The 24,547-nt window shown below is 41.9% G+C and overlaps 1 protein-coding gene across 9 annotated transcripts in view; it reads right to left on the reverse strand.

The window, feature by feature from the left end:
- The window catches only part of wnk1b (WNK lysine deficient protein kinase 1b), an 87,900-nt gene that overhangs the window by 34,427 nt on the left and 28,926 nt on the right, over positions 1–24,547 (reverse strand). For all 9 annotated transcript variants that reach the window (XM_047804410.1, XM_047804409.1, XM_047804414.1 and 6 more), the window contains exons 3-5: positions 15,430–15,602; positions 7,053–7,273; positions 5,818–5,975 (exon numbers count right to left, since the gene is read on the reverse strand). In XM_047804410.1, the coding sequence (XP_047660366.1) occupies positions 5,818–5,975; positions 7,053–7,273; positions 15,430–15,602 (552 nt within the window). The remainder of the gene's footprint in view (positions 1–5,817; positions 5,976–7,052; positions 7,274–15,429; positions 15,603–24,547) is intronic.

Here is a 24,547-nt window from a genome sequence, read left to right on the forward strand (position 1 = left end):
ATTTAAACAAAATAAATATACAACACGATATAACTAATGAAATCAGATCAGACATTTCTTCCATAATAATGTGTGTTATATATGTGTATGTAGATTTGGCAAGAAGAAATAATCAATACAAATACATTTCTAATGATCCTAATGTAAACATTAACCATCAGATTAGCAGTTTGGGGGGTATAATTATTAGGAACTTTACTGTTAGTGTAGTATTGAGTATAGATGTGGAGAGAGAGAGAGAGAGAGATAGGGATAGGAAGAGAGGGAGAGGGGGAGAGAGAGAGAGAGAGTGTGATAGAAAGAGAAAGAGATAGACAGAGAGGGGGTAGGGGGGGTGGAGAGAAAGAGAGAGAGAGAGAGAGGGGGAGAGAGAGAGAAAGATAGAAAGAGAGAGACAGAAAGGGGGGTACAGCGAGGGAGAGAGAGAGAGATGGGAAGAGAGATAGGAAGAGAGAATGAGAGGAATGAGAGAGAGAGAAAGAGGGGATAGGAAGATAGATAGATAAAGAGAGAGGGGGGGGGGGATGTTAAACCTGGACTCTAATTAGAGTAGTGTTGGTGTTTTTGGGGTTATTTATATTATATATTTATTTATATATTTATATCATCATTATTTTTATTATATTAATAATTAGTTAAATTAAAACAGAGTGTTTCGTCATCATCCTCACAGAACAGAGCGACTTACTGAAGTGCTTTGTGTTCCAACTGTGAGGAGGAAAGTCTAAATGTACTATAAAAACTATATATATATAAATATAAATAAAAGTCCATATTAATAGATATATGAACGCTCCAAACACAGTGGTACATCTCAGATAAACTACAGAGTCGCTGACTGTAAACAAACACAGGATTAAATTCCTTTCCTTTTCTTTCTTGCAGTAAAGCGTCTACTTTAACTTTTTTTCCTTGCTTCATTGACCACTTCTGAGAGTCACTAAAGTAAAGTAGATCCATGTCAGTATGGCGTTATTTCCATATTGGGCAAACAATAGGAAAGTTTGTAACGTGTGTTAAGTTCTAACCCACACCCAAACGTGATACACATTACAGTACAGACATGGCGCTGGTTCTAATTTAACGCACAAACATAAACATATGTTTGTTTCTCGTCCTGTTTTTCAAAGGGATTCCGTCTCGGCGTTAAGGATCAAGTGTCCAGAGGACGGGACGTGGGCGGACGACAGCCGTGCGGAGCGGCTAGTGAAAGCGATCAGTTGAAGCTGTGCGACGTAATTGAATTTGCTTCAGGGCCACGAACTGCAAATAGTTATACCCTGAACTCACGATCTCGCAATCTGTCCTTGGATAGAAGCGCAAAGATGTGGATTTCATCCTAAAAACTTTTAGCCTTTGTAATAAAACATTTCAAATTCTTTGCTGTGGTTTTATCCCAGTAAGCAAACACTGGGAATCTTAGGTTATCATAGCATCACAGAGTTTGGAGAGTCAAGAAAGAGCGGTCAAAAAAAAAAGATCTGAGGGACTTACCGGTGACGAGCAGGTACACGGAGTACAGACGGCTAAACGCTACGTTATTCTAGTCTTCTGTACTATTTACAGCTCTGACAAGTCTCTGGTTTATATAAGCATGTCCACACGGTCAGATTCCAACGCCGATAAAATTAAGGATGACCCGTGATTTAATGCAATTAAGCCGGAACGGCCAAAGCGCCGCGATAACGAGGTGATTAATAGGGACGCATGCGGAGAACGAGTTCCTTTAATCCCAACACATGCTGCTTCGTGCGTTTTCACAGGCCAACAAAATGAGGAACGATCACAGCTAATCAACTTCTTCTACTTTAGAAAGTAACAGAGGAGAATGTGCATGAAAGTTGGGAGCTGGAGGCTGACTGATAAAAATCATAAAAGCAATTACGAGCCGCAGGTCTCGCCTTATACTTCCCATGTAATGGTTTTATTTTCCGCTCTGGTTCCTTCGAGCAGCGGGGGCTACAATTGCGTTTAAGGGTCTGTCGGATTAAGCCGTTTCTATGAGAATGGGCGCCTAAAATAACTCGGACGTTAATTCCGAACGGCCGAGTCCGAGTCGAACCGGCAGATCCTCTTTATTAAAACGCTGTCATTAAGTGCCATTAAAAACAGACTTGCAGTGATGAAGTCTGAAGTCGAGACGCAGAGGGTTACAGGAAAATGTCAGACACACTGAAGCCTGAATCTGTGAGATCTGAAGGACACAAATGTCTCGAAGATCCTCGACCCTTATTCGCAGCATTCAGGCCTTTTTTTTTTTTTACCAGAGCGCATTATATAATATCCCTTTAATATCCCTTATATTTAAACTTTCACATTAAATCTATAAACCATAAAGCTGCTTGTTCTGCTTCGTAAAATTACCTTCAACAGCCTGGATATCATTTCGGTTGACAGGTTTCTAACGACAGAGACGTTACAGTTAAATCTTTTCCCTGGAACGCTCTCTATTTTCTTTAGTCGCAGATAAGTAACATACGGTAATGTATTAAAATATATACGTTTCTTCTCGGATAATTAATCGAGAATATAATTGACTACTGCACCAGATTGAATATAGTAGCTACCTTGCTAACGGTATACGTGATATAACACAGTACCTGATACAATAAGCTGTGGGCCTTTTTACACCTGGTCACTTTGTGCGTTGTCTCTGATCTGATAGCTATCTGATTTGTTAAAACTGTTCTTGAACAACCACATGCATTTACACCTGTCCAGTTTCATCTGAAATGCATCCCAGACCACCTCCTGAAGGGGTTTGTACCATCGGACCTGGGTAGCTATCTGATCACAGAAAACACATGAAGTGACCAGGTGTAAAAACCCCCTAAAGACCAGGATGCAGTATTAACTAACACGTTAGAAAACTGTAGTTACGTAGCACAATAAAATTAGCCAGCCAAAATAGTGCACTTAGAAGAAGAGGAGAAATAGCTGAGTCATCCAGCTAGCTAAGTTTTTGGACATTTCTGAAACTACGAATGTTTTATTTAAGTTCAGAAGGGAAATTATAGCATTCATGTTAATGCTTATGTAAGCATTACTAAAGCATCCTTTATAAAACATTTATGACCATGAAGGCAAGTAAATATGTAAATAAATACAGATTTCCTGTTAGCACATACTCCAGAATCACTTGGATTAAGGGATAAAATAGTTTGTCCTGTACGAAAGAACCCACTTAATCACTTCAAAATGAGAAACTCGTTTACGTAACAGATCTCGGAGGGGGCTGAAGGGAACAGATGTGTCTGAGGCCTGAAGTCAAGATCACAAATTCGGAAATTTTTTGGCCTCGGACTGCATCGGGTTTCATTTGGCTCTTTTAAAAGCCTGTTATTTCTGCGCTATTGTATAGGAGCAGGATTAAAAGCCTGGAGGGGGAAGTGTGTCTGAACGAGAGAGAGAGAGAGAGAGAGAGAGAGAGAGAGAGAGAGAGAGAGAGAGAGAGAGAGAGAGAGGGAGAGGGGCAGGTAGACAGAGAGTGAGAGAGACAGAGAGACAGAGAGAGAGAGAGACAGAGAGACACAGAGAGAGAAAGGGAGAGAGAGAGAGAGAGAGAGAGAGAGAGAGAGAGAAGGAGAGAGAAAGAGACAGACAGAGAGAGAGCGGGAGACAGAGAGAGTGAGAGACAGAGAGAGAAAGACAGACAGAGAGAGAGCGAGAGAGAGAGAGAGAGAGAGAGAGAGAGAGAGAGAGAGAGAGAGAGAGAGAGAGAGAGAGAGAGAGAGAGAAAGAAAAAGCCTGATGAAGCCTGAGTGTAGACTGCATACAGCAGAAAAGATGACATAAAAGAAATTTCCATGATGTTGGAAGAAGTATCGAGCGAGTTATTAAAATCAAAGTAAGTTAAAGTTCTGAGCTTCAAGTACCAAGTTGGGAAGTTCCACATTTTGGAAGCTCTGATTTCAGAGGCACCAATGTTCCAAGGTTATGTTTCGAAGTTCCCAGTTCCAAGGTCCAAAGATTCCAAGGTCCAAAATTCCGAAGTGTCCAAGCACTGAAGTGGCTAATTGTACATAGCGTGTACCTTTTAAATTAAGTTTAAAACACTTGATGTTTTACAGAAGGACAGCAGCCGAGCTCAGAGACCATGACTCAGTTCTGCCCCCAGTGGTGACGGAGCCTACACTAAGCCCTACTGTTCACCTGCTGAGCTCCAAGAGTAAAAAGAAAAGAGCAAGCTCTCTGGTCCACAAGTTCAACACCAGAGTGTGCACTATTTATTCTAAATGATTAAAAAGCAGTGTTTGTTCTGGATCTTTGTATAATATAACAGGGGAAATGATTAGAAGTGCAGTTTTGATAAGAGTTTCGCCTTGAGATTACAGTCAAAACTACACATAATTCCCCAGTGGGAATCATACGATTGCTCATGAACAGCCTGTTCCTCTGCAGACTCATGACCGCTTTATCTTCCGACAGCAAAACAAGCAGTATGTGGAAGGAAATTAAAGGCCACCCATTAAGGCCTACATTTAGACTGGGTTTATTTAGGAGAACAGGACAGAACTTCTACACAATGAGATTCTAACACACCCTGCTTCATGGTCAACAAGGGGCTCTGGGCTTAAATAAACAGCGCACATCTATAACTGGCTTATAAGGACAACCGTGGATGTTTGAAGCCGTGGTGTCACACGCCGATAAAGGGAGGTCACTTAGGGGCTGAAGTATGGGGCTAAAATTACATTACATAAAAAAACAGATAACATTAAGACTAAAACCAGATGCTACATGACATTGTTTTAATGTCTCATGAAAATCTACAAGTTTTATTTATAACTGACCTAGAAGGGAGGACAGGAGCCAAGTATAAATCAAGAAAACCTTGAGATCTGTTTGGTAACACAAACTGTGCAGCGCTTCAGACAGTCTGGAGCTTTCAGCACAGACTGACTTCAGTTTATGAAACAATCCTTTCCAGTATTTTCTGCGTGGATCATCAGACTTTTCTAGTACTACGAAGATCGACGGTTAAGCTCCGAATTGTAAGGCTTTGTCGTAAAACACACGAGTAGCTGTATTTCCAAGTAGAAGAAAGTCTGATGCTGTACGCCTTGAAATGATATCAAGCAATGATCCAGGACCAGGCTAGCTGCTAGTTTGTACGTTATAATGTCCAAAAGATCCTACGATGGTAACCGTGACAGCCTGTAGCTTTAATTTTATATCCAAATTATTTAGCTAACTGCGTCTATTCCGTTCAGTGAACCTTAACTAGCTGTTGGTAAATAACGGAACTACGAAATGCTTCATATTTTCTGCTCATGTCATCAGAATGAAGCGCGTTCATCAGGTTGGCTACCTGTGAGTGTGTGTGTGGGTGTTTGGTTCATGCTGTGGTATTGGAAATAGAACCAAGACACGAAACGCACGAAGACGTCTCCTGATGAACTGATCTAATCTGAACGTGGTTTAGAAAATTGCTTTACTTTTTGTACATATTCAAACCTTCCACAGTCGATCTCTTCAAATATGACTCTACTGTGCTGTTAGCGGTTCCTTAGCAAACTTACTAATACTCCGGACACATCGGGTATCGTAGAAATGGATCCCTCGTTAGCCGCGAGTAAGTGGCGTCGTGTTCTCTTATTGGTAGGACCACTGATAAGAAACATACTCAAGTGCATTTTATTTGTATAGCGCTCATCTGGGGTTGGTCTGGAACGTTTCAGCGCTTGAGACACCCCCTAGTGGACAGAACGCTTAACCGTTTGCAGGTATGTATGCGGTAAGCATATAAGAGAGTCCGCTTGCGTGAGAGGGTATGAGCTGTGTTTAAAGTGAGGTAAAGTAATCAGAGATACTCACACTGGTGACCCTGCGGTAGATTTGCGCCGGGTTCTGACACTCGGAGTACGGGTACTCAGAGGTAGCCATCTCCAACATGCACATCCCGAAGGCGTACACGTCCACCGATTCGTCATACTTCTCCTCATACATCTCAGGTGCCATGAACTCAGGGGTACCTTAAATCAAAAGAACCATTCAGAGCTCTGCAACTGGGACTTTTACTCACCCAGCAGGGCCGAGCTATGGAGAGAAGTCACAATGCTCCCAGTTCCTGCTCTGCATCTCCCTGAGAGGAAAGAGAGAGGGGGCAGAAGGGAGAAAAACATATAAAAAAAAAAAAAGAAAAAAAAGGGAAGATGGGTCAGTCTTTGTTATTAAGCAGGGAAAGAACTTTTTTCCTGTGAGAGACCTTTTTAATTTAGCACAGAGACACTAGGATCAGGGTGACCTTGCTGTGAATATCCATTTTTTTTTTTCATAAATAAGGGATGTTACAAAAATCTATAAACACTCACCTTTGGTTATGAGGAAAAACATAATGCTAAATAACTCATTCTGTGAACCAGGTACGTTTGACAAAAGGACGGGTCTCGCACAGAAAAAAAAAACTTTTTTTTTTTTTTTTTTATTGTGGGCATGTAAACTTACCAGTGCCCCATTAGAGCATACTTACTGAACTGCAGCACATTAAATAATCCACACAGCAGTGATGCAAGTCCTACAATTTTGAAGCAAAACACATACTGAAGAGAGGACAAAAATAAAAGAAAAGGAAACCAAAACAGAAAAGAAGTGCAGGTAGGTTTAAAGAAAGAAAGAAAGAAAGAAAAAAACAGAAAGAAAGAAAGAAAGAAAAATCACAGCATCTTAACCTAGTGAAAGGGAAGGAAACAAAAGATCTTCAACATCGTTAGAACAGTCCACAGTTCTTCAAAGCAGAACGTCACAGTTGATTAGCCGTGAGAGAAGACCCACGTGGCTGAAAGAGCCATCATTAGGCTACTTTACGAGCCAATTAGCTGTTTGCTGTGCTTGTTATTGTTTTCAGCTGGAAAGCAGAACTAAAAGGTGCTTTCCTGCTATTCAGAGAAATCGAATAAAGCCTCCCGTATTTTCCCGCTCGACCGCCGGGAAACCTGTGGTACTGAGGCAAAACTGGACGAGCTGCAAAGAAACCCGCTGTGAACATTCGAACCCCGTTCGGTCGTACAAGGCAAAGTGAGAAGCGAGGAACAGTAAAGTCTACTCCGTACCTATGACGCTCTTAGCAAAAGAAGAGCGCTTCAGAGTAGCCAGGCCCAAGTCGCCGATCTTTACAGAGCCTGTAGGACCCGTGATGAAGATGTTGTCACACTTCAGGTCCCGATGGATGATAGGAGGCGTCCTGGTGTGGAGGAAATGAAGGCCCTTGAGTATCTGACGGCACCAGCTCCTCAGGACCTTGATCTTCATCACCTTAAAGCGCTTCAAGTACCTGCACACATCACAATTTATAAAACTATGACTGGAGATTTATTGCATATTAAAAGGGGACATTTCTAGTTTTGGTAACTGTACATGGAGCGACAGAGTGCAAAGGATGAAATATTTTTCTTTATCCACCGTTTAAAATCACGGACAATTATTTCAATAGCGTTCTGTGGCTGAATTTTGCTTTTCAGTGTGTAACGTTTTCTTTATGCTACTAATAAAAACCAAAAGAGAGCAGAAAAAGTGCACAGTAGTGATCTCTAATCAGAAGAAGAGGGTGCCATTTGTACCGACGTTCCTCGTGCCGTTTAGTAAAATGTCAGTTAATTACCTATGAATTAATTGATTAATTAGCGTTAATGAGCACGTCTGGTATGGTTTATGAATATGAATGAGAAGTGGGCAGTCTGTGAGGTGGAAAGACAGAAAAACAACTGCAGATGCCGTGAAGATGTGACGACAATAACGCCGTACCGGAATCAGGTTATTTTGCATATTAAGCATGCGAGGAATTTGACATTAGTCAGTAAGAGAGTAGACGATTACACCGATAATTATAACATAGTAAATAAGACGAGGGACAGAGAGCCGTGATGAGGACGTCTGTATGAAAAGTGGAAATCTAATGGGGTTTGTTTCTTGTTTACAGTGTAATGGATGGTTAGCCTATGACACAGTGACGGGTCGCTTCTTTGTCTTATGCCCCTTTCCCACCGAGGAAGTTTGAGTGCTGGTTCGGAGCCTAATTTAGAACCAATTCTGTCTTTTTCGATACCCAAAGCACCGGCTCTGAACGAGGAAATATGGTTCTTAAGGAGCAACAAAACGTTGCTGGTCTAGACTTAAGAACCACATGCGTCAGGTGCTGTGGGCGGGGCTAAGGGGCGGGGTTACTGTTAGTGCATTTGATAACGTACCTAAAGTTTACTAATGTTTAAATACACTTTTACTTTACCGCAATATAATGCATTATCAGCACACATGATATTAGGTAGCTACATGCTAAGGCTAACTTTTTTCTGTGTTAATGATAAAATAACGTTATGTACTTTCTCGATTACAACCTCCGTTGATACAGATTACACGGAGCTGCACGTACACGTTGGATTCGCCGCTTCTGGATGCTAATGTAGGTTCACACAGCCATGAGCATTAACAGTAAAGTAAAATCCACCATTGTTGTTGTGCTTGTGTTTGCCGCTGCTATGCTAAAGTTGCTGCGCTGGGAAACGTGAGACTTATACAGTGACGTCAGACTCGGCTATGTGATGCTCTCTAACCGATGGAAAGGCAAACCGGTTCTTAGAAGGTTCGCCAATGGAACCAAATTTGGAACCACCAGTGCTAGCTCTGAACCAGCACCCGGTTCTTTTTGGTGGAAAAGGGTCATTTGTAGCTAGAGTGCGTAGCTAATACGTTTAAACGCTAGGCTAATAAGGTCTACAACTCTGGGAGGGAAGGTGGTGGAAGAAGATGGAAATGCAACTCCCAAGCTCAAGAATATATAAGTGTGATTAATGAGCAGTTGCCTATACATTATATGGGAAACATACTACAGATTATATCTAAATGCTTGGTTTTCAATTCTGTACACAGATCTGCTCTAGTTTTATTCCCTTAGATAATCAGCTTCGCAGTGGCTGATGCTGAAGGGGTTAAAATAAGGTCTGACGGGTTTATAGCGTGCTTGTTAAATACCCTGTAAAACCCATTTCAAAAGCCCAGAGCTAATCATCGTATCCACACGGGATAAGAGAGGAGTGCCGAGAGAGAGAAAGAGAGAGCGGCTGTGATATTATTTAACGTGGCAGGGTGGAGTCGAGCTGCAGTGTGTAGATGTAATTAAACTTTTATTTATTTATTTTTAAATAACACTGGGTGTGTTATTCATCAGCCCCAGATTACAGGATTTAAATGATTACTGTAGGGGAACAGATGGCACCAAACTGAAAGCTTTTACATATTGTGGGGTTTTGTACTGTGTATTTGTTTAGAGGACACACACATTTCCCTGCTCTCAGATGTGGATGGAGATGGTTGGCTATATGTGTCTCCTCCTCCACCTGTACTTTCATCAGATTATCTAGGTCCTAATCAAATCTGTCTGAGTCGCACCAGCACCATGGTTTAGCCCCGTAAGTCTCATTATGACAGCCTGCTCAATGGAAGCAACAGAGTCAACATTAAACACACACACACACACACACACACACACACACACACACACACACACACACACACACACACCTTATTACCTTATCAGAATCATCCACTAACGTAATTATTATGCTGGTTTATACCAAACTCTAACCAGAGGTTTGCTCAAAATAACCAGTAACTTTGTTGTTTATTAATTAAAAAAGGGTCAACGCTCAGATCATTTTGGGACATTAGGTCTTAAAAACACACACAAATTTGATAGATCTGAAATGTATGATAATGATGTTTATGTGACACTTTCTCAATCACTCTAAACCCTTAAACCCTAACCCCCTAACACACTTACACTAACCCTTAAACCCTAACCCCCTAACACACTTACACTAACCCTTAAACCCCAACCCCCTAACACACTTACACTAACCCTTAAACCCTAACCCCCTAACACACTTACACTAACCCTTAAACCCTAACCCCTAACGCTCTTACACTAACCCTTAAACCCTAACCCCCTAACAGACTTACATTAACCCTTAAACCCCAACCCCCTAACACACTTACACTAACCCTTAAACCCTAACCCTTAAACCCTATCCCCTTAACACACTTACACTAACCCTTAAACCCTAACCCCCAACACACTTACACTAACCCTTAAACCCTAACCCCCTAACACACTTACACTAACCCTTAAACCCTAACCCCCAACACACTTACACTAACCCTTAAACCCTAACCCCCTAACACACTTACACTAACCCTTAAACCCTAACCCCTAACATACTTACACTAACCCTTAAGCCCTAACCCCCTAACACACTTACACTAACCTTAAGCCCTAACCCCCTAACACACTTACACTAACCTTAAGCCCTAACCCCCTAATGCACTTACAATAACCTTTAAGCCCTAACCCAATTACCCTAACCTCTAACCTACTGACCCTAACCCTTAAGCCCTAAGCACTAACCCATTTACCGTAACCATGCCCCTTCAGCCCTAACCCCAACCATAACTCAAAATGTTGTTCAAGTTTAGTTGAAAATATTCTGAGTAACATGTTGAATCAGATCGTGACTGTTATGACTTTAAACGCTTAATAATTTGTGATGGACAGTTATTTAATGGCTGCAGATGTAAGTGTTTGTTTTTATTAAAGAACAAGGCACAAATAGGCCAAATGCGATGATTAATGATCACCTGTGCGCTGGCTCAACCGGTTCCTCATGAGAAGAATCAGATAAGATGCTGGTAGTTTATACAACTTGTTTACATGAAGCTTTTTTGTCCTGCCAAGTATCAGCGTGTCAGGTACGAGTCCAGAAGCTAAAGCTGAGGTCTGAACCAAACATCACTTTACATCTTTGGGTGGTTTCAGGTTTGCTCACGGAGGAATTATGTAAATATGGCCAACTTCACGGAAGATCCTCGAGGAAATAACCTGGATTTTTATTAGAAATGATGTCCTGGCCCTGTTCCACATGGGGGCAGGGACATGTCAAAGAATTTGATCGTTAAAATAAAATAAAAACCCCTCGCTGGATAATAACAAGCTGGTTACATTTTTAATGGATGGTATCCAACTAGTAAAGCTTTATGGCAGATAAAAAGGGCGAGGTTGTTTTCCGAGGCAGAATTTGATTGGCATTTGAGACAAACAGCCAAATATGAGAAAGAAGTAAAAAAAGACCCGGGGCGAAACGAAAGAAGACTTGCGGTATAGTATAAATGTCACATCGTTCATCATATACGGCACAATCCAAAGAGCTGCGTTTGTGTTTTTAATGCACATGAAAAAGAAGAAAACGCCGAACACAGATTAAAGTGTCTTTCCTGGACAATGGCGCAGTTTAGAAGCGCTAACTATTCAGAAGGCTTTTGTTTGCCGCTGGCAGTGAGCATACTGTAAAGCTCTTAAAAGGGAATTTTATCAGCCCCTTACGGAGGCCCAGAGTAATAAACCCTTTACAATTTCACACAGAAAGTGAGCAAATGAGTTACAACAGCCAGACAAAAGCTGCAGATTTATAGAGGGTGGATGGGGTGGACGGGAGGGATGGACGGGGGGAATTCTGCTGTCCGGATGTGACACTACCGCAGTTTTTTTACCCCTTTAACTCATTCGTCTTGTACAAAGTCTTTAACAAAGATTCATTAAAATACCTACTAAACTGCTGCCGTTATAAGAAGCGTTCCAGGAGGTTGTGGGCACGATACAGACTCAGCTATATTGTTAGCAGTTAAATATATAAGTAGGGTTGCAAAATTCCGGGAATTTTCAAGGCTGGAAACTTTCCATGGGAATTAACAGGAATATATAGGAATTAACGGGAATATATGGGAATTAACAGGAATATATGGGAATTAACGGGAATATATGGGAATTAACAGGAATATATGGGAATTAACAGGAATATATGGGAATTAACGGGAATATATGGAAATAAACTGGGAATTTAAAAAAATGCAGAGTTGCCTAAAACAAGCAACTTAAATGTTGTTTAATTGCAGCATAATTTTGTTTAAAACAACAAGATTTAATGCAATTTAAGTTGAATTTGTACCCTGCGTTCCTCGGTCACTTGCACACAGCACACCGCTTACTTGCGTTCTTCCATAACATGCACAGTAACACTTTATTTTAGGGTCATTTAACTAGTTGCTTATTAGCGTGAATACTAATAGAATATTGGCTATTTATCAGTACTATAATGTTTATTATGCTTCTGTATTACTCACTGAAAGAATCAATTAAAGTTCTACTTACAATTAAATCGGTCAAGACGTCATTTTTAAAATTTGTATCACCTTGCATGCATGTCTGCTTATGACCAAACAAAATGTTTATTTATGTTTGTATACAATATAGTTTATATAAATTTCTGTATATTTCCAAATAATTCCCAGAAATTCCTGTAAAGTTTTGCAATTTGGAATATTTCCAAAGTTGCCCAGATTAAGCTCCCGTGGAAAGTTTACGGAAATTTACCGGAAACTTTCCGCTCCTTTGCAACCCTAAATACAAGGCGCTTTATATAAATGCAAAACAAAAAAGTACGGTAAAAGAAATTTAAAATCAGCTTTCGATCCTGAGATTTAATTACCGAGTTAAAAAGTGTCGTAGTAAAGTTCAGGCTTTCACGTTGGTCATAAAAAAAAAAAAACACCCGAGTGACGGATTTAAATTTCGTTTATAACCTGTGTTAGCATCATCTCATTAGCATCTGCTCATCAGTAACATTCAGTCTACATTCATCCGATGAAGAACCTGATCATCGCTGTTACATAATCAGCTCCTGTTCTGTTCATTTCTTCTTCATTCACGGTGCTCAGTGTTTTTAATTTTTTTTCAGGTCAACTGGCTATTTTTTTTGCCCCGTACACGAGGTCCAACCCGTTAACCTATTCCTGATAACTGACGTTAAAATTGCAGAAGAAATGCGTCTGCTTGTGCAGAGAGATCTTCAGAGCGATGCTATGATGTTAAAACACTCTGTGAGAATTTCAACAAACATCAGACATCTCGCATTTTCTTTCCACTTCTCCTGCTGGGGGTCGTGATGGAAGCAGAACCGAGGTGGTCTTAATAACCTCAGCTGTAGAGCCTCCTCCTGGGGAACAGAGATATAAATCTCTTAAACAGGTCCTGGGATTTAACCATGATCTTCATCTTGTACAGTATGTGAAAAGGCAGGAAGTGACCAGACACCAAAACCACCTCGACTCGCTCCTCTTGAGTCAGAGAAGAATAGGTTTTCCTGGTGAGGCTTTTCATGATCGAGCTTCTTACCTTATCGATGAATGCAAACACATCAACACTAAGAAGGAAGCCACGTTCTCCTGCTTCCGTGGAGACTGATACCGGTGTTGGGTTTTTGCACAAAAAATGCTCTAATACCAGCATCTGGTTTCTGAAGTTGTGCTGATAAACAAAATATCAAGAGGAAGAGCTACAGCATCGTCCTACAATACAAGCAACCTGATAAAAACATCTTAAACACAAAGCTCTAAAATGCCTACAGACAATTGGAGATAAAAAAAACTATTTATTTATTTATTTACGTCTGTACGGAAAGTGCTTTTCTCCTCCAAGGTATGGGATGTACACGGCTTTAAAATCAAGTCATCAAAGTTATCAACAATGAGAGTGCACGTTTCATGGTCGTTATGTAAACGCCGGGGTTTGTCTCTTTTCAGTATTAGTATTGGTGTGAATGAGTACAGAGAAGCATGTCCTTGTTGTCTGCTTGTAAAAGATAGTATTGCTGCCTCTATCTAACAGGGTGTCTGAGAGGAGAAGGGAATGTGCTGAGAAATATGGTGAACATGCTGGGAATCATAAAGTATTATATTTAAAGGTGGGGTCTCCGTCGTTTGAGAAATGCTTCGGAAAACTGAGTCGTGCCGACAAACTAAACAAAAACAAAACAAACGTGTAGCCGATGAGCAGAAAGGGGCGGGGCTTGTCGATATGGGCGGAGACAGTGTTCAGTGCGCATGTGTGACATTAGCAGAAAGCGGTTTTAACATTGACATGGAGGATAAAAACAAAGAAAGAAAGAGAAGAAAGACTTACGATAAGGCAAGAAGTAGGACGTGTTAAACAGTAACAGCGTTTAGCTCAGGAGTTATTGACTCGGGAAACTCCGACCTGTGAATATGTGGCCGACTTTACTTAAGAAGCCGAGGCGCTTTTTTCCTTCTCGATAGGTGAGTAACGTTGGTTTTGCTTTGTTACACAGAACTAATATATGCCTTTGTCCTTTACATGATTATGCTTGTGTGTCATTTTTGCTTGTTTGTTTATCTGCAATCGTATTGTTCTTCCCTTCAGCTATGATAAAGACACGTTTCTTTCTGTTAGTTGCCTGGGTTACGTATGTGTGTGTGGGCGGAGCTATCAATACAGGGGTGGGACCCATTTGGGTTAGGGGCGTGTTTTGTTTTGGTGATTTCAAATGTAAACATTGGCTTTCAAACGACGGAGACCCCACCTTTAATATTAACCTCACTGGTTCATGCATTTTCAGACACTCCAAATAGGAGTCACATGATGATGTATAAATCTTACTTTACAAAAAAAAACAAAAAACAAAACAAAAAAACAGCGAATGCATACAAGTGACATCACCAGCCTTGTGTGTGTGTGCGTGTGTGTGTGTGCGCGTGTGTGTGTGTGTGTGTGTGTGTGTGTGTGTATACGCCACACGAGGGAGCTGCTCAGCCTGAAGTGTGGACTGCAGTTATGTCTCTTGTTCTCTCTAAACAGAAAAGCTGCGTCTCTTTCGCTCACCCCTTGCACTAATGTGTGGAATCTGTAACAGCAGCAGCTGGCGAGAGGAAATCGGCCCACACCACTGCACCTCTCGCATGGAAGTGGCACGCCGCTCTCCTCCTGTAATCAACCCCCTTCCTCTCTCTCTCTCCCTCCATCTCTCCCTCCCTCTCTCCCTCCCTCTCCAAATCCACTCTATTGTGATCCAGTCTTATTAAGCGCACAACAACCGGTTCTTTCTGCCCTTCTGCTTCATAGAACCGTAACAGACACACAGTACGGCCCGTGAGTGAAGATTTGATGAAAAGATGCCTCCCTGCAGGGATGAACAATGTTCCTGACACATCATGGATAAACAGGCTTATAAAAAAACTTATATAAGCGTCCTTAACAAACGGTAAGGAGGACAGCGTGTCAGGAGAACATCGATGAAGTGACCTCTTTTAACTGAAAGAAAGAGTAAAGAATACGTCGCTTATTGCAGTTCGAAGTAGAGAATGAGCTGCGAAGGCTTTAAAGTAAATAACAAAACTCTTTATGTAACGAGTAATGCTCTTTATGGAAAATAATAAACGACAGGATGGTGTGATTCGGCTTGAGGGGAACTGCGGTAACAGCTTTATATAAGATTATATGCCAATAACATCCTGAAGCGTTTTATTCCTGTGAAACGACAGCTTTTTGCCAGTGGATCTAAATGTTTATTATTATTTTTCAGCACTCACGTTTTCAGCGTGCCTGACGTCATTAGTTCCGTCACCAACACGATGCACTTGCGGCCTTTGGAAGGAGACTCCCATGAATCGTAGAAGCGCACGATGTTGGGGTGCTGCAGACCCTTCAGCATGCCGGCCTCTTCTTTAAAGCGCTGGCGCTCAGACTTGGACAGCTTACGGTCCTGTATCACCAGCAGGGACGAAGAACAGACACACGCAGTTAATCAGTGACGGGTTACTGGATAATTAGCAACATACATTAGCAAAATCTAAAGAACGTACGTACGAGCGAAATATTATATTATACTACTGAACTAAATGCTGCTTTATTGATATTACCACTCGTATTAATAACAAAACTGTTTCGGATCATTTAGACTCATAAGTCATTTAATAAAAATAATTTTCAATTATAATAATATTCAAATGTGATGATGGAGTGATTTGAACCAAGGGATGGATGGATGGATGGATGGATGGATGGATGGACCAAAAGGAGAGAGAGAGAGAGAGAGCGAGGGAGAGATGAAAGAGAGAGAGATGAAAGAGAGAGAGATGAAAAAGAGACAGTGAGAGAGACAGAGAAAGGGAGGGAAAGAGAGAAGATAAACTGTGTTCACTGCCTACTCATATAAACATATGATGAGCTGCAGATTTATTTATTTAATATCATACTGTGACAATTTCAATTAATTATGAGAAACCATACTTTTTTAAACACTTTTTTAAACACATAATTATTAAACACTAATAATTAGATGGAGCCCCGAAAGCACTGGGAATGATTCACTGTGTCACAACATGGTGTGTACATCAGGTGTACAGTCACTCTCTCTCTCTCACACACACACACACACACACACACACACACACACACACACACACACACACACACACACACACACACATACACACATACACACACAACCTGCTGTACACACTGATATCCAGCAGTCGGTCCACACTTATGGTGTTTAGTGTCTGGACAGTTGGAGAGCCGCCAGTGTATAAAGCTGAGACTCATCACTGCTTTAATGCACACACAGTTATTTTCCATCACTAGCATCTGCAATGCATTAGCAACTACTAATCCCCATGAGAGAGAGAGAGGGAGAGAGAGAGAGAGAGAGAGAGAGGGAGAGAGAGAGAGGGAGGGGGGAGAGAGAGAGGGAGGGGGGAGAGAGAGAGACAGAGGGAGAGGGGGGTGCAGAGGGAAAGAGGGAGAGAGAGAGAGAGAGAAAGAGTGAGAGAGAGAGAGAGAGAGAGAAACAGAGGGAGAGAGAGAGAGACAGACAGAGGGAGAGTGAGAGAATGTGAGAGAGAGACAGCAAGTGAGAGCAAGAGAAAGAGATTAAAATGAATGAAAGAGCAACAAAGTCAGACAGAGAAAAGGAGAGAAACGGATATATAAAAGACAGCAAGAAAGACAGAAAAAAAGAGAGAGGGAGATAAATCTTTAGAGCTGTGAATGATCTCTTACATCTGAAGTGCAACTGCACCGTAGCTGAGAGGATGAAATCACCACATTCTAGGTTTTTCTTCTTTAACTGATTGTGGCTTCTGTAAATCTCTCGCTCTTAACCGTGGCATATTAAATATGTGAATGTGACCCACTTTCTCTACAGGGCCATGAGAGAGAAAGTGCATGTACCCGTCTTCAGCACGTGGCAGATCACAAGCATCCTTTTTAACACCCTTAAAGCACGGACGCGAGCACACGAGCGTTCTTCCCATTTACACAATACATATCGTTAGAGCAGAAGCGTCTCACAGACGGTCTGATTTTTAACCTTCGACCTTTTGTCACCCGAGCGACCGTCTTACGTACCTACAGATTTCTGGATATTTCAATCCGAAAAGAAAAGAAATAATAAACACCCGGCTACATTTTGTGAGCGCTGGTTTAGCAGCCTGACCGATCCACAGAAGCAGGAAAAGCTCTCAGGTATAAGAGTTATCTGGGTTTTTTACTGGAACTCGATAGAGGGATTGCATTAAGACTCGTTCGACAGAGCAACACAAACCCCATTAGGTCCGTGGCTACAGATGGAGTCTGATCACACCATTAGCAGAAAGTCAGTTGGGGGGCAGGAGGCAAAAAAAAAAGATCAATGCGATCGTTGAATACGATCTGCAAAGAGGAGGTGGTGCAGCATCTTTGTGAGACTCTGCATATAACGCTGTGCTTGAGTAACCCAGAGGGCGGCGTTCGCGGCGGTGAACCCGAACGTTTCTTTTTCCTTCGGCGCCTCGGTAGAACATGGCAGCGAGGAGCGACGCGAGCGGCAGATCAAAAGACAAAGTGCAACAAAGTGCGGATTGATCCGGTGACGAAGCCGAAAGCTTTATATCTCTTTCTCTCTCTCATTATGCGTTTCTCACTACTATATAATTCAGCAAACGTTTCAATACCCTTGTAACTCTAGAACCAACATTCTGCCCTCTTCCACATACAAACAAAAAAAAGTGTGTTAACGTTTATTTAGCATTTATGGAAGGAGTCTCCAGTGCCACGGTAACGGTAATTTTCCCACCACAGGACACCTTACATTATTGTTGTCTGATTAAATTGTTTCGTAGACGCTTTACGGATCACGTTAATGGTAACCGACGGCGGAGAACACGGATGCACTGTTCTTTAAATCGGTAAAAGAAAGGAACGGTTGGTGTAACAGGAACGGTGGTAGCTGTAATTCTGGCGAACTGAGTCATGAATTTATTATTTTGTTTAACCGTTTTTCAGATGATTGATCTATTTTTCCCTTTTTACAGAGTACAAACTCCGGAGAGAGAGAAGCGATGTGTCAAAGCTCGCCGAGGTGCGCGATCAAGTCAGGATCATAAAAAAATGCGCCGTCGAAGCACATATTTCCGATTCATGATCGTCTTCAAGTCGCTCATGATTCGTTCTCACTCTGTCCACTTACTCGGATCGCTTTCCACATTTGCGGTTAAAGATGTGAATAGAGGCTGCGTTTTCTCTTCTGCTTGAACTGCCGTGACATCTGCGCAAAAAGCAAGAAGCCAAAAGAAAAAAAAAGAAAGAAAGAAAAAAAAAAAAACTGGCACGACGCCCTGGTTTCTAGGAACTGCACTCTGTAATGGTGACAGTACTTTTCCATAATAACACAATTGAAATGGGAAAATCTTGTTTGGCCTCTTACACAACACTGAAACCTTTCGAGTGAACAAATACGTTGCTCTTATCTGTCGTTACGGTGATTGACAAAGTGCTCGCTGTGCCAAAAGGAGGAGAGCTCGTTTTTCAGAGTTAATAGATGGACAGAGAGTCTATCGTCCGGAGAAAACTCCGGTCCCTTGTGGCCTTTGAGGGATTCATATTTCACCCTAATTCGCCCCGTGCTAAAAATAAGCCTACCGTCTGATACCCACAGCGTGCTGGACACCTAATGCTCACGAGCTTAAAAAGCAGAGCTAAAAACAGGAAATGCAAAAGAATAAATAACAACAAATAAAAACACCACCTCTGCACTGATGTGTGAGTGAAAACAGCAGAGTAATAATCCAGAAGCATGTTGCCCTCGATACGGGCCAGGTCATCACATGGCTGCTCTCTTCAAGCCAAATTACGTAACAGCCACGATGAGGGATTAATCCGTCACCCTTCTGGGACGAATACATTTCTGTCTGTGCACAGTCAGTGGTTTGAACGATGACGACTAAAAAGTCCTCTAGCGGTGTGAGGAAAGGCGAAAACAGAGCGATCATGGGGTTAAATCCACTCTCTATTAGCTAACAGGGCGAGTGAGCTAATGGCTGCCTCTCATGACCGCTCTCTTCCCTGCAAACATCATAAGACTTCCATCTGATGGCTTCAAAATATCCACAGCATCTGCGTTTTTGGTCACGAATTGGAGACGGCTTAAGGCCAGAATAATAGTCTGGTTCAAACACACTGAGCTGTGGAAGTGTCAGCACTGTGGGGGGGTGGGGGGAACAGACAGACAGACAGAGACACAGAGAGAGTGAGAGAAATGGAGGGAGACAGAGAGAGAGAGAGAGAGAGAGAGAGAGAGAGACACAGAGAGAGACAGACAGAGACACAGAGAAAGGGAGAGAGACAGAGAGAGAGAGAGAGAGAGAGAGAGAGAGAAACAGACAGACAGACAGACAGAGACACAGAGAAAGGGAGAGAGAGAGAGAGAGAGAGAGAGAGACACAGAGAGAGACACACAGAGAGAGACAGAGAGAGAGAGAGAGAGAGAGAGACAGAGAGAGACACAGAGAGAGAGAGAGAGAGAGAGAGAGACAGAGAGAGAGAGAGACACAGAGAGAGAGAGAGAGAGAGAGAGAGAGAGAGAGAGAGAGAGAGAGAGAGAGAGAGAGAGAGAGAGAGAGAGAGAGAGAGGGCGATCCGGCTGCCAGCTTGTTGATAAGGAAAGCAAAATGTTTACAGTCACTCTCTCTCTCACTCTCTCTCTCTCTCTCTGGTCACATGAAGCTCAGGTCATCAGTTCATATTTCCACATCAACTGCAAGCTCATGCTTCTTAATTAGGAGTTTCAAATAACCCTAAAAAAACAGCCAGCAGCTAAATGCCTGAACCTGAACCTTTCCACTTCAACACTTATGATCAATATGCAGATTCGGTGCTATAATTAGCAGAGGTGAAGAAAAAAAGAATCGACTGAAATAAAAAATAAATGACAGGACTTTGCACAGAGTGTGTGTTCAGGATTAGACCTGTGTGTGTGGGTGCTTTTCCTTGTCCAGTGTTTTGTTGCTGATCGTCTTGCACTGAGAAATCCCCCAGTGGCCCTGAGAGCAGGGCATCAAATCACCCATCCTCAGGGCTTTCAAACTAAAGCACATGACACAGGAAACAGAACCGGAGAAATCCGTCGAGACGGAAGGCATCTGCTTTGAGTAAAGAGCTGCTACCACTTCAAGCAGACGGCAAACAAAGGAACGAGTGTGACGGGCAAATCGGCTCCGGTGCCTTAGATCGGAACATATGACTTTGCTATACTGTGGGTTCGGTAAAGTGTTGAGGAGAAGAGAGAGAGTTCACATACATGCTCAGTATATATATATTATATATATACACACACACACGCACACACACACACAAAATCTGTGTATATACCCAAAAATGTATATACAATCACATCCAAAAGGAAGTAAGACGTACTGTATTTGTTCTGCTTTGACGCTCATCGGGTTCAACCCAAATGTCTAAATTACAAAAGTAAATTTTTACTATCTGAAAACGGTGTTTCCATGGCAATGCAATACAAAAAAAAAAAAAAAAAGGAAGCGTGAAATTTTTCGTGACCCTTCGATCGCTGCTTACTTGAGACTCGGTCGGTTCTAATTACTGGTTTTAAATGTTTAGATGTTTCAGACTTTAAGGCCTGTAGTGACAGGTTTTAATGGTTCGTATGTATATTATTTTCCTGTCGTACAAGAGGTGTAACTCGCCGTACTGGCTAAACGTACAGCCCTGGCAGCTGCCAAACAACGACAACTGCTCTTCTAACCTATGTAAATCCCTCAAAGATATGACACTCTTTATATATATACTTAAGTGCCTCCATCAGCTGCTGCCGTTTGCATCGATTAAGGCTTGAGAGGTTTCCATCTGATCCTCATTTTCCCCTCTGAGTCAATACAGAGCTCCTGCTGAACAGAGACTGAAGCGCTGTGCACTCCAAAATCCTGACTGCTGAAAAAGGGGTAAAAGCGATCAATGGCAATTTGTGCAAAATGAGTAGAACTGTAATTTAAATAAATAAATAAATAAAATACAACCAGGGAAAAGGATAATATGATAAATCAGGTCATAATAGACTTCTATACACAAGATTTTTTGACCGATTTTTTGAACTTATGACCTATTAAACTAATGTTTGTAATATGTAGCTGTCGTATTTTGTCGTCAACAGCTAGTTTTCCTCGATTTTAAATAAAGAAAGTTTTGTAAGTTGTAAAAAAAAGCCCAATGCTTTTAATGACAGTTTGCTGAATATCACAGAAATGTCATTTGAGTGTCGATTGTTTTTTGGTTGGATTTATTTTTCTAGCTTCGTCGTAGTTTATAAAGGTTCATCTAGATTAAATAAACCTGCAGTTTATAGTCGGTTTACAGGATAAACCTATGACAGAACATTATTCATCATTTATTTTTGTGTGTTCGGTAGAAGTTACTGACTTTTAATGACGACTCAACGCAGGCGGTGATGCGGATGAAGGATAAAGGGAACCGGAGTTGAACATATTTGTTCATTAAAAAAAGAATGTTAAAAAAATGTTCATAAAGGCCTTGAACAAAAAAAAAGTAAGGAAGAAATTTCCTCATTTTCTGATCGATATTTCTTCTTTTCTGTTTCTGCAGATCATTTAGAAGCAAACCGGTCACGATCGCCGAGTGCTACGGTTTTAAAGGACGCAAATCGGAGATGCAAACTGTGAAAGCAGAGCACATGGAGGCCACACGAGCTTATTAATAAACCCTAAAAACAATAAAACATAAAAATAGCTACAATACAAAAGAACAAAAACAAAAACCCCGTCAGGAAACAAGACCCCCTCAGTTCTGTCATCTTTCCATCATCATCAGATGCGGACGCCGAGGGTCATGAGGTCAGCGTCAGAGCCCAGCACACAGCGTCCCAGTGTCACCCAGAGACAAGCTCCTTTGTCCAACAGATGGACAGAGTGAATACAGACCTGCGTCCAGTTTACCACAACAACCGCCACTCGTTCTCTCTCATCCAGTCTAAACCACTACTTCACATTCTGGACAGCACTGAGGTGATGATTCAATGATGTCATCGTCCCTATACAAATACACACTGTTAGTGTTTAATGAAGGTTGAGATGTTAGTGTCAGAATAAAAGTGCTGTCTGCCCTCTTCCTCATACACGAGCTCATGGAGCAGTGGTGGCTCAAGCGGTTAAGCCGTCCCTCAGAGCTAGACAGCTCAGATAATTTTGCTCTTTAGACTCTGAGCCATGAACAACTGAAACACCTTAAAAGGTGGGGTCTTCGTCGTTTGAGAAATGCTTCAGAAAACCGGGTCGGGCCGCCAAACAAAACAAAAACAAAACAAACGTGGAGCCAATGAGCAGAAAGGGGCGGGTCTTGTCGATATGGGTGGAGAGAGTGTTCAGTGCGCATGGGTGACATTAGCAGAAAGCGGTTTTAACATTGAGATGGAGGATAAAAACAAAGAAAGAAAGAGAAGAAAGACTTACGATAAGACAAGAAGTAGGACGTGTTAATATAGTATCAACTTTCCAGCGCTGGATAGAACTGAAGGAGCAGGAAGTTGGCCACATATTCACAGGTTGGAGTTTCCCCGAGTCAATAACTCCTGAGCTAAACGCTGTTACTACACAAATAACACCTCTTTTCTATCGTAGTAATGTAGAGAGGCAGCTACAACCGCGTTTTGTGTAGTAACAATTTTTGCTTGTTTGTTTATCTACAATCGTATTGTTCTTCCCTTCAGCAATGATAAAGACACATTCCTTTCCATTATTTGCCTGGGTTACATATATGTGTGTGTGTGTGGGCGGAGCTATCAATACAGGGGTGGGACCCATTTGGGTTAGGGGCGTGTTTGTTTTGGTGATTTCAAATGTCAACATTGGCTTTCAAACGACGGGGACCCTGTCTTTAAGGACATAAATGGTGGACCAATCAGTCCACCGCAGGGATCTGTTTCAGGGTTTCCCTACACAAAGTTTCCACACAGATATCCAAAACAGGCAGTGAGATAACAGTTGTTTTTAATTGTTGTAAGAACAAGGTGAGGAAAGAAAAAAGTAAAAATTGCACAAAGGCACGAGCTTGCAGGCTGACTTCGGCTGCATGGACATACTAGATGGTAGAGAGAGAAATCAGGAAGCCAGCAAAAAAAAAGCCAGCAAAAGCAAGAGCTGCTCTGAAACTAACCCCGGCAGAAACAGAGACCTACTTAAGAGAGAAACTGGTTCTTGGAAAAGCAAGAAAAGAAAAAAAAAACAAAAAAAAACATCTTACTTACTCAGCAAAAAATAAATAAAATGGACATAACTTCTTCTGCAGCTGGACAAACTGCTCTGCGTTACGGTGTAACTTAGTTCAGGATTTATGTACACTGGTTCTTAGTTAAATATCTCAAATGACAGATTTCCGGAAGTTTATTCTGATCTCTAATCCCATAAGCCCTTGAGCACTGAGACTAGGGCTAATCTGCTAACCCGACGCCGACAGTCGTGGTCATTGTGATTTCTGCCTTGGACGTTTCCCTAAATGGCTCATTTTTGCAACATCAGCTTAGAAAACACAATTCGATGCAAATCGATTAAGCAAAACTTAACAAGAGCCTCATAGACACCTTTATTCTTTTATAAACTTAAAAAACGGGCCGGCCACGGACGACTTCCTGCTACAGACTTGCAACATCATCCATATATTTGTCTAGAAGTCTACGGTCTCTAGGTGAGACGTTGGACGTGACCCGTTTACTGGGACCGTCACGTCTCCTGAAAGTCACAAGAATTCGAGACCGAACCAAACCCGTGTTGCGACTGTAGGACCGCATCCTGCTTATTTTACTAAAAACCCGAAGGATACGTTCCTATAGTTCACAGAACAGGAATCCGGATTTGACTCCAGTAGCACAGTTACACCATCGCCTTTAAGTTCCTGCTTAGACACAGAGCCAAATATGAGCTTCCCTCAGAGCCTATTTGATTTAGATCCTGCTGTGGGTCTCATGTGGTACACAGAGCAGCTGTAATCTTCTGCAATCCTCAGGGAGATAAAGTGGGGTAATGTAGGCCTTGTCTTTGTGTTCACACACCTCCACATGAAAAGCCTCGGTGCCCAATCGGTCACACAGGGATTAGCTCGAGCGCCGAATAAAAGGCCGGCAAGAATTCGCCACCTCTTCCATCTGAGCTATTCGTTCAAACCGTTTATACCGGAAATGCGCCTTTTCCTCCGTGTTGGCCTAGTAAAAGTTTTCATTTTGCAATAATATCAGTCAACGTTTTGACGCGTTGGTGCTGACAGACATGTCAGCGAGTCCAGATTTCGGTTGGGACCTCAGCAGGGCCTGTCTGCTCAGGATAAAACTCTCTCACATAAGCATCAATCAGAGCAAAGTGGCTCCAG

The sequence above is a fragment of the Tachysurus fulvidraco genome, chromosome 19 (assembly GCF_022655615.1).
Source record: "Tachysurus fulvidraco isolate hzauxx_2018 chromosome 19, HZAU_PFXX_2.0, whole genome shotgun sequence".
Taxonomy (NCBI): domain Eukaryota; kingdom Metazoa; phylum Chordata; class Actinopteri; order Siluriformes; family Bagridae; genus Tachysurus; species Tachysurus fulvidraco.